This window comes from Mesoplodon densirostris, chromosome 19 (genome assembly GCF_025265405.1).
Source record: "Mesoplodon densirostris isolate mMesDen1 chromosome 19, mMesDen1 primary haplotype, whole genome shotgun sequence".
Lineage (NCBI taxonomy): Eukaryota > Metazoa > Chordata > Mammalia > Artiodactyla > Ziphiidae > Mesoplodon > Mesoplodon densirostris.
In genome coordinates this window covers 48,258,967-48,271,037 of record NC_082679.1, presented here as the reverse complement: position 1 = coordinate 48,271,037, position 12,071 = coordinate 48,258,967, and the positions used below count along the sequence as shown (strand labels likewise).

The window sequence follows — 12,071 nt, the reverse complement described above, 5'->3', positions numbered from 1 at the left end:
GGGCATTGTGTGGGAAAGGCCCACCCCTAATATTTGTGGGGATTAGTGAAAAATACAAATGGAGGCCCTCATACCATATGTCTAAATACTTCAAAATATAAATCAAACCAGTAGACAATATTTTATTAAAATATTTTCTATCCTCCTACCTTGAAAAATACACCAGGTTTGAATTGAGAATTCTCAGACTTCACCTCAGAGCTCCATACTGGACAAGGTTATATGGGAAGAGCCAGCCGCCCACCTCCGGCCTAACCCCTTTTTATTCTCACTAGCGTCTCCGTCCTGCACACACACATGCAGACACCCCAGCCTGGATGTGCACATCCGAGCTCTGTTCACACACCTCCAAGAAACTACCACTTGTCCTCCCTAGGGCTAGGAGCGCACACACAGGGATCATGGTGCACCTTCCAGAGGGCAGACCAAGTGAAGAGGCCCACAGAGCCCTGGAAGCAGACTCAGGGGTGGCTGGGCAGGAAATTCGAGGGTCCCAGAACCTGGAGGGTGGTGTGGGAGGAGGGTGAGGTTTTGGAGTGAACAAGCCTGGCCATGGGGAGGGGCATGGTGGAGGAGGCCAGGTAGAGCATGGACCCAGGGCTGGGGCCTTCCTAGCCCAAGCCTAAGGGCAGTACTGATGTGGGATTTCCACAAGTTTAAGAGGGTTCCCAGAGCTGAGACTCCTTTATACCAAAGCATTATGGCACCAGATTTATCTTTCAGGCTCCATAGCCTCAGATACCACAAAGTGATATGCATAATCTTAAAAGCAATGTCATGAAGATCCTATAAAATTTTTTACAGCAAGAAAATATATCCCACATGGAACACTGGGTGCATTTTAATCCATGTAATGGGATGTTAGAGGAGTGTCTAGGGCCTATAAGGCTGTAATTAGGTCCTGCATCTAAAAAAGAGGAAGCAGTCTCAGGCTTCTCCAGGCCTAAAAAATTATTCAGATGGGCTTTTAAGTACCCTATGTCCCAAGAGTCCAGTATTTACACTCACAAAATTTTAGTCTGTAGGAACTGAATGCTGGTAGCCCCTTCCTCAGTTTGCTCTGGGCAGCTTTGTTAAAACACACAAGTACAGCTGGGAGACGCCCTGGTAATATGCTATTAAACATCCATCACAACCAATACCCTCAAGAGCTACATGGAGAGGGCGCTGCTTCTCTGCAATGAACCATATGGGGTTGTTCAAGATGCACAAAGAAGTCTGTATTGGTGTAAAACATGTTTAGTTGATTTGAAGTTAGCCAAGGGACCCAACCTTGTCAGGAGCTTTAGGGTCAGCAGCCGAACAAGCGATTTAAGCAGGCTGGGGGCTGCCTGCCTCAACCCAGACCTAACAAGCCTCACGCACCCAATAGTTATCAATGGCTGTTTTTATAGAAACAGAATTCCCATCAAAGACTCCAGCAATTGAAGGTTCTTATAGGGTCTTATCTTCTAAAGTCACACGTGATTACTGGAGTAGTTGCATTCCATTTTCCATAATTGACCCCCACTTTCTTTATGATATTGCATATACACATAATAGAATATTATTCAGCCATTTAAAAAAGAAGTTCTGGGCTTCCCTGGTGGTGCAGAGGTCGGGAATCTGCCTGCCAATGAAGGGAACACAGGTTCGAGCCCTGGTCTGGGAGGATCCCACATGCCACGGAGCAACTAAGCCCATGCGCCACAGCTGCTGAGTCTGCACTCTGGAGAGAAGCCACCGCAATGAGAAGCCTGCGCACTGCAACGAGGAGTAGCCCCTGCTCTCTGCAACTAGAGAAAGCCCACACGCAGCAATGGAGACCCAACTAAAAATAATGAAGTTCTGATACATGCTACAATATGGATGAACTTTGAAATCATTATGCAAGGTAAGCCAAATTTAAAAGGACAAATATTAAATGATTCCATTTATTTGTTTGGGATGATGAAAAAGTTCTGGAAATAGAGGTGATGGTTATACAACATTTTGAAGGTACTTAATACCACTGAATCGTACACTTAAAAGTGTTTAAAATGGGGCTTCCCTGGTGGCGCAGTGGTTGAGAGTCCGCCTGCCGATGCAAGGGACACGGGTTCGTGCCCCAATCCGGGAAGATCCCACATGCCGCGAAGCGGCTGGGCCTGTGAGCCATGGCCTCTGAGCCTGCGCGTCCAGAGCCTGTGCTCTGCAACGGGAGAGGCCACACAGTGAGAGGCCCGCGTACTGCAAAACAAAACACAACAACAAAAAGTGTTTAAAATGGTAAAATGTTACATTTTACTACAATTTTTAAATCTACCAAAAATAGTCATACTCCTCCAGCAAAGGAAAGTTGCAAGCCCATACCAAGCGTTCTCAACAGCAGCACTGTTGATATTTTGCACCTGATAACTCTTTGTGGAGGGAGGCTGTCCTGTGTGTTGTAGGATGCTTAGCAGCGTCCCTGACCTGGACTTGATGCTGGTAGCACCTCGCCAGTCATGACAACCAAAAGTATCTCCAGAAATTGCCAGCGTCCCCTGGGGGAGGGGGCCACAATCTTCCCCAGTGGAGAACCACTGCCCTGTACTAACGTTGCTAACCTACAATGTTATTTGAAGCCCTGCTTCTTTCTATCCCTCAGCACAACCCACAGTAGCCTCCTGACAAGGAGATTTCATTGGTTTCACTACATGCCACATGGATGGATATCCTTCAAATAAAGTGACCTTAGGTGTGCAGTTTCCCCGCTATTCTGCCCCAACAGAATGACACAAAGTTCAGGGGGAGTCATTTTAATATGAAGCTTCTTTCTCCATGTTTTGAATAAGCTCACCTAACCATTTGTCTGTCTGGCCTGGAATTGTGTAAACAAATAAAACAAGTTTGACAATGGTGTAACAAAATTCTTTAATAAAATTTATAAAAATGAATATTTAAGAATAATTTTTTCCACCTTGAATTGTTTTCCTTTTCCCAAAGAAAATACAAAATTATCAGCACCCACACACATATACACTCAAAACTACAGTGACATTCTCTACACAGAACTACATTAGAGTTTAAATTGCTGAAAAATCAAGACAGTTCTAAGAAATGGTTGCAGGGATGGGTTTTTCTTCCAAAAACAGCTGATAGATAGGGAAGCAATTTAGATAAAGTTCTGGTCTATGGTTGTCAAAAGTTTCTTAAAGGTTGCATTTCAACTAAAAAAGGATCCAAATTAAGGGTCTCCCTACCTTCACCTCCCTTTGCTAACACCCTTTCAAGGAGTGTTTTCTTCCTGCTCCTAAGAAAAAAAAATTTTGGATTTTTAAAACATTCTGAAGTTTTCATGCACAGTTGGAATTTGGGGCAAATGTGTCCAGACCAGCCAGCGTTTTCTATAGACATCAACAAAAGCAGGCACTGGGGATTCTGTGCTTTGGGTACAAACCACGGTACAAGGATCCTGGCAGGAAGCACGTGTTGAGATTCCTCTACTCTTTCAGAATTTTCAGGGCTGGAGGTAGAGCCACCGCAACAGTCTTCAGCCTCAGTTGGCTCAATTTCCAGGCTCAGTGACAATCTCCCCTGCCATCTCCACGGCCACGTTTCACATTTCCCCTCTGCTGTGATGAGCTAGGTTTTGTCTTTGGCTGCAGCACTTCAGGCACTATTCTGAGTCCCGGAATATATCACTCTTTTGTTTTAGGGATAAATGAACATTAAAAGTTCAGTGGCACCTGAAAACTCACCACCTTTTCTGGTCCAGGCTCCCTGTTTAGAACCAAAGCGCCCCATAACGACATTCACATAACAAACATTCTTACTCAGAACAAGTAAACTGGATAGATGCCCATTTCAAGTTACGTACTCAGGAGATGGAAAAGGAAAACCGTTAAAAGGTCTTAGGAGTACACAATACCCACTCAGCATATGGCCAGACAAAGACATAAGCCTCTTTCCCTAAAACAGCCCAATAACTTCTGCATCAGAGAAATGTAATAGAATTCAGAGGGAGTAAGAATGGATATTAGAACATGGGACACCAGTGCAGTGACGGGAGGAACGAAAGCACACAAATTAATTTCTTTATATCTACAATAGGGAAATTGACCTCTCACCTTCCTTTAAAAATGAGACAAAGCCCTTAAGGAAATCTGCCAGTTGCCAGAGAACCTTCTGAGGCTGAAGCTACTCTTTTGAAATATTAAAATTTGGGGGTCTTTTGGACATCGTCATCATGTAAAGAGTGATGAAAGGGAAAAAAAGATTCATGGAATAAGTCAAAATCGTTCTAACACACAGATTAGATCTATAAAGTGGAAATCATAACTATCCTATCACTGATCACAGGTCTCTTCTCCAGAAACGCATCTCAAGTGAAGGGAGCTGGAAAACCACCAGGAATATTATTCCCGCATTTCCCATCACATGAGTGTAGGGACCCATCTGTCTCCCCATCGGTCTTGAGTCCCTTAGTCGTCCTCGCCGCCTCCATACATGTCCGCCAGCTTCTTGAAGCGACTGCCCCATTCGTTCAGGTAGTCATAGTCCTGGTCTTGGTCTGACTCTGAGGAATTCAGGGAGCTCAGACTAGCAGCTTCGGAGCCGCTTCCTTCATAATCAAACACCAGCAGAGAGTCATAGGGTGGGGCGGTGGGGTCACTATCAGCTGCCTTCAGGTTCTAAAGAAGGAAGACAATAGGATCTTTCATTGAGAGGAATCGCACACCTGTCATCTTAGGCAAGGTGCCTTCTTTTGGTGCGTAAAGCCAAGTGTTACGGCACAACAATGAGACCATCCTGTAGGACGCCAGGAGCACTGAACACCAACAAGGTAAATGTAATACAAACTGGAACGGAAGATGGACATGATATATTGTTAATGAAAAGAGAAAGTATGCAGAATGTTTTCCCCCTAAACAAAACTGGTAAATTATATGTAGGCGGGGGCGATGAGCACCAACCAATCAGGATGGACAGAGACTAAAAACAATGAGGACCGTCATGCCAGGCTACACAGCCTGCATTTCAGCCGGAGAAGATCTGAAAGGATGAATGCCAAACTGCTAAATTAACTTTGGTGATTATGGTCAGGGGAACTGAGGGAGGACTTGCACATTTTTTCTTTATATACATTTTCATAATTTATATTTTTTAAATAGCAAACATTTTAGTTTTGTAATTAAGAAATAGCTATAATCATATATGATGATACACAAATGAATGTGAATGGAGGAAAATACCTGAATCCAGATGTATCTAAAAGGGATGGTTTAAAGTGGCCCTTCCTGTTCTCAGTTTTCTCTAAGATCCAGTGCCTAGAATGGATCTGGCTTGATCACTTCCAACACTGCCGGGCTTTATATAGTCCTTGGTGACAACAACTCCCCAGGGAAGCTAAAGCAAAACCTGCCCCCCACCGTGAACACTTGCTGAAGGCCACTGGACCATCAGACAAGCCCTGCAAATCATTCCAGCAACTGAGCAAGTAATCAGGTAACATAGTTTAAGGAAATAGATCCTACTGGACTATTATTATCTTACTTGGTTCTTTGCTTAACCCCACCAGTTCTTCCTCATCTTACCCTAAGCTAATTAACTTAATGCCTATTTCCCATCCTCCCTTGCATATAGGGACAATCTTGTGACAGCACTGGCCAATAACATGTAGGATGAACTTCCTTCTTGCCTAACAGTTTGCTGGAAGAAAGTTTTTGCCCTCTGCTCTGCCTTTCCTACTTCTTTTTTTTTTTTGCGGTACGCGGGCCTCTCACTGTTGTGGCCTCTCCTGTTGCGGAGCACAGGCTCCGGACGCGCAGGCCCAACGGCCATGGCTCACGGGCCCAGCCGCTCCACGGCATGTGGGATCTTCCCGGACCGGGGCACGAACCCGTGTCCCCTGCATCGGCAGGCGGACTCTCAACCACTGTGCCACCAGGGGAGCCTTGCCCTTCCCTACTTCTTGACAGGAAAACAGGCTCAAGGCCTGGAAGTGTGGCAGCCATCTTGTGATCATAAAGCAACAAGCATGAGAACAAGGATGTGCTGAGATCATGCAGCAGAAAGGTAGAAAAGGGTGATGCACCAGCCAAGACTGCCTACCCTAGTCTTCTATTTGCAGGAGGTAAACCTACTCATATCTATTTAAGCTTCTGGTATTTATAGTTGATTGCATTTCTGATATATACAATATGGAAACTATTTTTCTGGCCCTCAGGTAGCCTTGTGATACACATTTAACATTACATCCCAATGTAATGCAGGGAAAGAGAGACCCATTAGTGAAACGAAACTGAATCTACTTTGAATCTCTTTAGTTTCATTTCTTATTCTATTAAATCTTTTCAAGCAAGTCTTGGTTTTGCTGTATGAACTTTGCAAATTCCCTAAGACTAATTCAAAGTGCTATTAGTTCTGAAATTTAGATGAGGCCCAAATAAAAAAACAAATAGGGCTCAGGGATGAAAACATGGTAAAGGAAAGACTCTAAAGAATTTTTCTCACTTTTGACACAACAGCTCCTTTCCAAGTTTAGAGGTGAGTTTGTTGTGTCTTGGCTTTTGACTCTGCTTACTTACTTCATCAATAAAGTTTCCAATTTCATCAGGATTGGCAGGTCGGGGTCGATAGTGGGGCACACTCAGGAGGGTTGGTGCCACATCATTGCGAGTCACTTCGGGCCGAGCATCCAGGCCCCTGTGTAGCTGGCTCAGGTCATAGTCCTTTAGAGAAAAAAGTAAAAGCATAGCAAAGAGTAAAATAGAAACAGTCATAAACACAGGGTCATATTTGGTTTACAGATTATGGTACTGGCTAAGGCCTTAACAGCCAGCTGTATGATATCTACAAGCATGTGCCAATGTAATCTGAAAAGGCAGTTGGTTTTTTTTTTCTTTTCTGAAATGGTAGTTTTCAACCTAAGAGTCTCCAAATAGCACTGGAAGGAAATATAGCATAAAAGCCTTGTGAGGAACATTTGTGGGTACAGATGTAGACTGTTTTACCTTATTAACTTTTCATAGGGTATGATTATTAGATTATTATTCAGAAAATAGTCACTCCTTTCCCACCCTATCCTCTGTGAAAAGAATAGAAATCCATTAATGTAGGGCTATGCCATTTGACTTGCTTTGACCAATGGGACATTAATACATGTGACACAGGCAAAGGCTTTAACTGTACTTTGGTCTTACTTGCTGGGACAAAGAAGATAGGAATTACATGGAACATTCCTAGACACAACTCACAGCACACAGCCATCCAGCCAAACGCAGCCTATATCAGCCTAGCCCTGACCAACCCACACATTCTTCTGAGCCTAGATGCCATAGACTGTTTGTGTCCTCCCTAAATTCACATGTTGAAACAATGTGATGGTATTTGGAGGTAGGACATTTGGCAGGTGATTAGGTTGTGACAGTGTATGGAGCCCTCAGGAATGGGATTAGTGCCCTTATAAAAGACACCCAGAGCTCCCTTGCCCATTCCACCACATGAGGACACAGTGAGACAAGGGCCATCTATGAACGAGGAAGAGGGCCCTCACTAGACACCGAATCTGCCAGCACCTTGACCTTGCATTTCCCAGCTTCCAGAACTGTGAGAAATAAATTTCTGTTGTTTATAAGCACCCAGTCTATGGTATTTTGTTACAGCAGCCCGAATAGAGCAAGACACTAGCTGAGACCAGCAACTGTCCCAGCTAACCCACAAATGCATGAGAAAAACATGCTTATTGATGTGTGCCACTGACATTCTGGGATTGTCTGTTATACAGCATTATTGTGGTAATAGCTCAATAGTACAGGGTAAGGCAAGTTAAGACCATCTCCAAAATCAAGAGAAATAAAGAAGGCCTGAAGAATTAACATCTACAAAAAGCAAAAAACCGTTTGGCATAGCTACAAACTCAAAGGAAACAAAATATTAAAAGAGATCAGTCCTTGTGCTCCGCAACAAGAGAAGCCACCACAATGAGAAGCCCGTGCACCGCAACGAAGAATAGCCCCCACTCGCCACAACTAGAGAAAGCCTGCGTGAAAGCAATGAAGACCCAACACAGCCAAAAATAAATAAATAAAATAAATTTATAAAAACAACAACAAAAAACAGATCAGTTGCTCTATGTCAAAGATAATTTGAATAAAGTTCATGTCCTGGAAATAGCAGTGAGGAGAGTAGGCTCTGGAGTCAGACCACCTGGTTTTACTGCTTCCTAGCTCTGTGACTTTGGGCAAATGGCTTAACTGCTCTGTGCCTCTGTTCATTCATCTGAACAATAAATAAATGTTAGCAATGCTGTATTGATGATGATGATGGTGATGATGATGATGGTTAATGACAACATTTATTTTCTTGGGTAGATGAAAGGTCTTTAAAAAAATACGCAAAGTGACAGAGCTGTTTCAAATGTCTGTCTTCCCCTAATCATTGCTTCCTCCAAATAAAGAGAATGCCATTAAGCTTTCTCCCATGGTTTTAAACACCCACCTGGTCTTCTTCTCCACCTCCTTCTTCATCATAGTAATAAATGTTGTCCCGGGTGTCTTCTTCTGGGGGCAGTAAGGGCTCTTTGACTACCCTTCTCCTCCGAATAAGTAGCAGAATCAGCAGAATCAGGACTGGAGTGGGGAAGAGAGAGATAAGAGCCACAGGTCAAGAAGGCCGTAAGCAGCAGCTGGCACAGAGCACTGCTGCCATGCAGACCAGACAGACAGACAGATGGCTGAAAGACAACTCACATGTCTTCACGTCCCTGAGGTTAATATATGCAGCACTACACAGTAGACAATTACACGAGAACTCAATTGTGGTCTTTAACTGGACCTTAAACCAATCAGTCATTTCCCAAAGTCTGGAGCAAAGTACTCCAGGCAGCAGAAATGGTCCAGGCAAAGACTCCAAGCAGATTGGTATGGTTAAGGAAAGACAGGGTCAGCGTGGCTGTAGCAGGATCATCAGGGGAGAAAGAAGGGGAGAGGGGGTCAGAGGGGCAGCAATGACATGCGGACCTCTGGAGGGACTTTGGCTTTGATTCAGAGTGAGTTGAAGCCATTGAAGGTTTGTGAGCAGGGCTGGGTCAGCCTAAATGTGACTAATACATGCATATTATTCTTATTCAGTTACGGGGGAGGGGAGTGGGGCACAGACTGTAAAGTCGCCTGGTACACAATGAAAAAACACCAAAAAATTTTAAAATTAAAAATAAACAACAGGACTTCCCTGCTGGTGCAATGGTTAGAATCCGCCTGCCAATGCAGGGGACACGGGTTCGAGCCCTGGTCTGGGAAGATCTCACATGCTGCGGAGCAACTAAGCGCATGTGCCACAACTACTGAGCCTGCGCTGTAGAGCCTGCAAGCCACAACTACTGAGCCCGCGTGCTGCAACTACTGAAGCCCGCATGCCTAGAGCCCGTGCTCCACAACAAGAGAAGCCACTACAATGAGAAGCCCGCACACCGCAACAAAGACCATGCGCAACAACAAAGACCCAACACAGCCATAAATAAATAAATAAATAAATTTTAAAAATAAATAAATAAACAACAGCAAAAAAAAAAGCACTTGGTACATTCCTTATCTTCTCTTAGGATAAATCATGTAAGCGAGCTTTAAAATCTATTTTCAAGGTTTTCATCTGATCTTGGGGGCTATGTCTAGGCTATATACGATTAATATTTAATTTTTTAAAAAATTAAATAATTTATTGTGAATGGGAAAAAAATATGATTCAGTGTGTTTTCTAACTTATAGGTCCTTATACACAAGTACCTAGTGAAGCATCACTGCACTGAGACAGGAGGTGGCATACACTTGCAAGTACCCAACCTACCTGTTTCTGAAATCAGAAAGATTCCAAGATCTTATCCAGATAAACAATATAACCCCCTGGACCACGACTCAAGAACAGAAATACTGAGTGAGTTCTTGCTAGGTGGGCCAGGCCTGCCTTGACCCTGAGGACACAGCACTGAAAACAATGGAAGCTGCAAACAGCCCCCATCCCTGTGGAGCTTAGAGCTGAAGAGCCAGAGGAGGGCTATGTTTCCAAAAGGATGCTTCTTATCAGACATTACTTAAATGTTATGTAAGGGAAAGTAACCAAAACATGGCATATTGTTATCACTTCAGGAAGCACCACTCAACTTAGCTATCCTGAAACCCCCCAATCCCCGGTGTCAGAGACAAATCCTGCACAAAGTAAGCAACCTAATATTGGTTGACTACACAAAAACCTTCATATCCTCGTCTCTCTAGAACATTCTTTTTGTTTTTGTTTTTTTTTGCGGAACACGGGCCTCTCACTGTTGTGGCCTCTCCCGTTGCGGAGCACAGGCTCCGGCCGCGCAGGCTCAGCGGCCATGGCTCACGGGCCCAGTCGCTCTGCAGCATGTGGGATCTTCCTGGACTGGGGCACAAACCCGTGTCCCCTGCATCAACAGGCGGACTCTCAACCACTGCGGCACCAGGGAAGCCCTAGAACAGTCTTTAGATGCTTAATTTCGATGTCTGCCCATAAGGAACAAGACATTGGAAATCTGCACACTGGCACTGCTTCTGCTGTAAATGTTGCACATTTGAACATTCCGAAATGTTGTTCTCGGCCCCTATGTTTAATGAAATACACCCATAGCAAAGTTAGATAAAGCTACTATAAAAAAAGTCAATATTTTAAGTATAACTGCATGGTGGCAATAAAGCCTCGTGAATCCTGGAGGAAGAAAGGTCCAGAAAGTTCACTGAATTTTAAACAACTCTCTCCTTTCTTTTCAATTTTGAGAGAATGCAGCAGAGGGCAGGAGCTAAGGGGATACACTGCAAACATTTCCCGAAGGCTAACAGGTAATCCCTTCTTCAATCTGTTGAAGCAGCAGGATCAGTAACACTGCTGAATCTAAACTGAAAGCCCCCAGGTGGTCCCATTGCTCCCCTCTAAGGACTTTCTTCTACCCCAGCAAGGTCGGCCTCTCTGCCCTACACAGTCCGTCAAGCCTTCCCCTCTCTGTGCCTTCGCTAGTGTGGGAACCACCACAAATGGCCCTCTGTCTATGAGGATTCCCCCAGTTGCTGTGGCCCAACTAGCCTGTCTTCCACCAAACCTTTCTCAAGACTCAATTAACAGCCTCCTCTTCTGACTGCAAGGACCTTCATGACCTGTACCACGTGTCATAGTTCCTAATGATAAAAAAAAAGCAACAACAACACTATCTTTGAGGTTTTCTGACTTGCCCATCACTAGCTTTTAGAAACCATAACAGCACCTGTGTCAACCCTAGGGCTCAGTCTACAGGTAGGCTCAGGCGATATCGGTTTTAAGGACTGTGCCAGAAACTGCCAAATTTTCCCCAGTAACCTTGTTCCCCTTCATCCTTTGAGTCACTGATACTCACCGTGCACCCCCACACTCCACCCCTACTCTCAACACCAAGTTTTTGGTTTTTTGGGTTTTTTTTTTTTTTGCAGTACGTGGGCCTCTCACCGTTGTGGACTCTCCTGTTGCGGAGCACAGGCTCCGGACGCGCAGGCTCAGCGGCCACAGCTCACAGGCCCAGCCGCTCCGCGGTGTGTGGGATCTTCCCGGACCGGGGCACGAACCCGTGTCCCCTGCATCAGCAGGCGGACTCTCAACCACTGCGCCACCAGGGAAGCCCGACACCAAGTTTTAATTGGACACATGGTCACCCGGTTAGAGTGGGAGGTTCCAGGTGTGGCTGTGTTTGGGCCGGTGGGATGTGAGTGAAGGTGACATGCTCAGTTTCCAGATATGTGCCTTCCACTTCCTCTACACCCTCCTCCAGGGTGGGATGTGGAGAAGGTGGTGGTGACCAGGCCTCACTGCTCCGAGCGTGGTCCGAAGACCTGCAACATCCGCATCACCTCAGAGCTGATTAGAAATGCAGAGGCTGAGGCCCCACCCCAGACCTACTGGATCAGCATTCTCATATACGGGTGGTTTGTGTACACTCAAGATGGACAAACACTGCCCTTAGAGGTTGAAAGAACAAAATAGAAGGACTGGGAAGCCTTCCAGTCTTGGACCACTTACCCCTGAAATGCTCAGTAAGAGAAAAACCTCCCCCGTATCAGAAGGTAAAGGCTGAAACACTCTCCAGCTGC

General features: G+C 44.9%; 1 protein-coding gene across 2 annotated transcripts in view; it reads right to left on the bottom strand.

Moving 5' to 3' along the window:
• Nucleotides 1–4,424: 4,424 nt before the first annotated feature.
• Nucleotides 4,425–12,071, bottom strand: part of CDH1 (cadherin 1) — a 78,999-nt gene continuing 71,352 nt past the window's right edge. For both annotated transcript variants that reach the window (XM_060083508.1, XM_060083509.1), the window contains 3 exons: nucleotides 8,443–8,573; nucleotides 6,531–6,674; nucleotides 4,425–4,634 (listed from right to left, as the gene is read on the bottom strand). In XM_060083508.1, coding sequence (XP_059939491.1) covers nucleotides 4,425–4,634; nucleotides 6,531–6,674; nucleotides 8,443–8,573 — 485 coding nt within the window. The remainder of the gene's footprint in view (nucleotides 4,635–6,530; nucleotides 6,675–8,442; nucleotides 8,574–12,071) is intronic.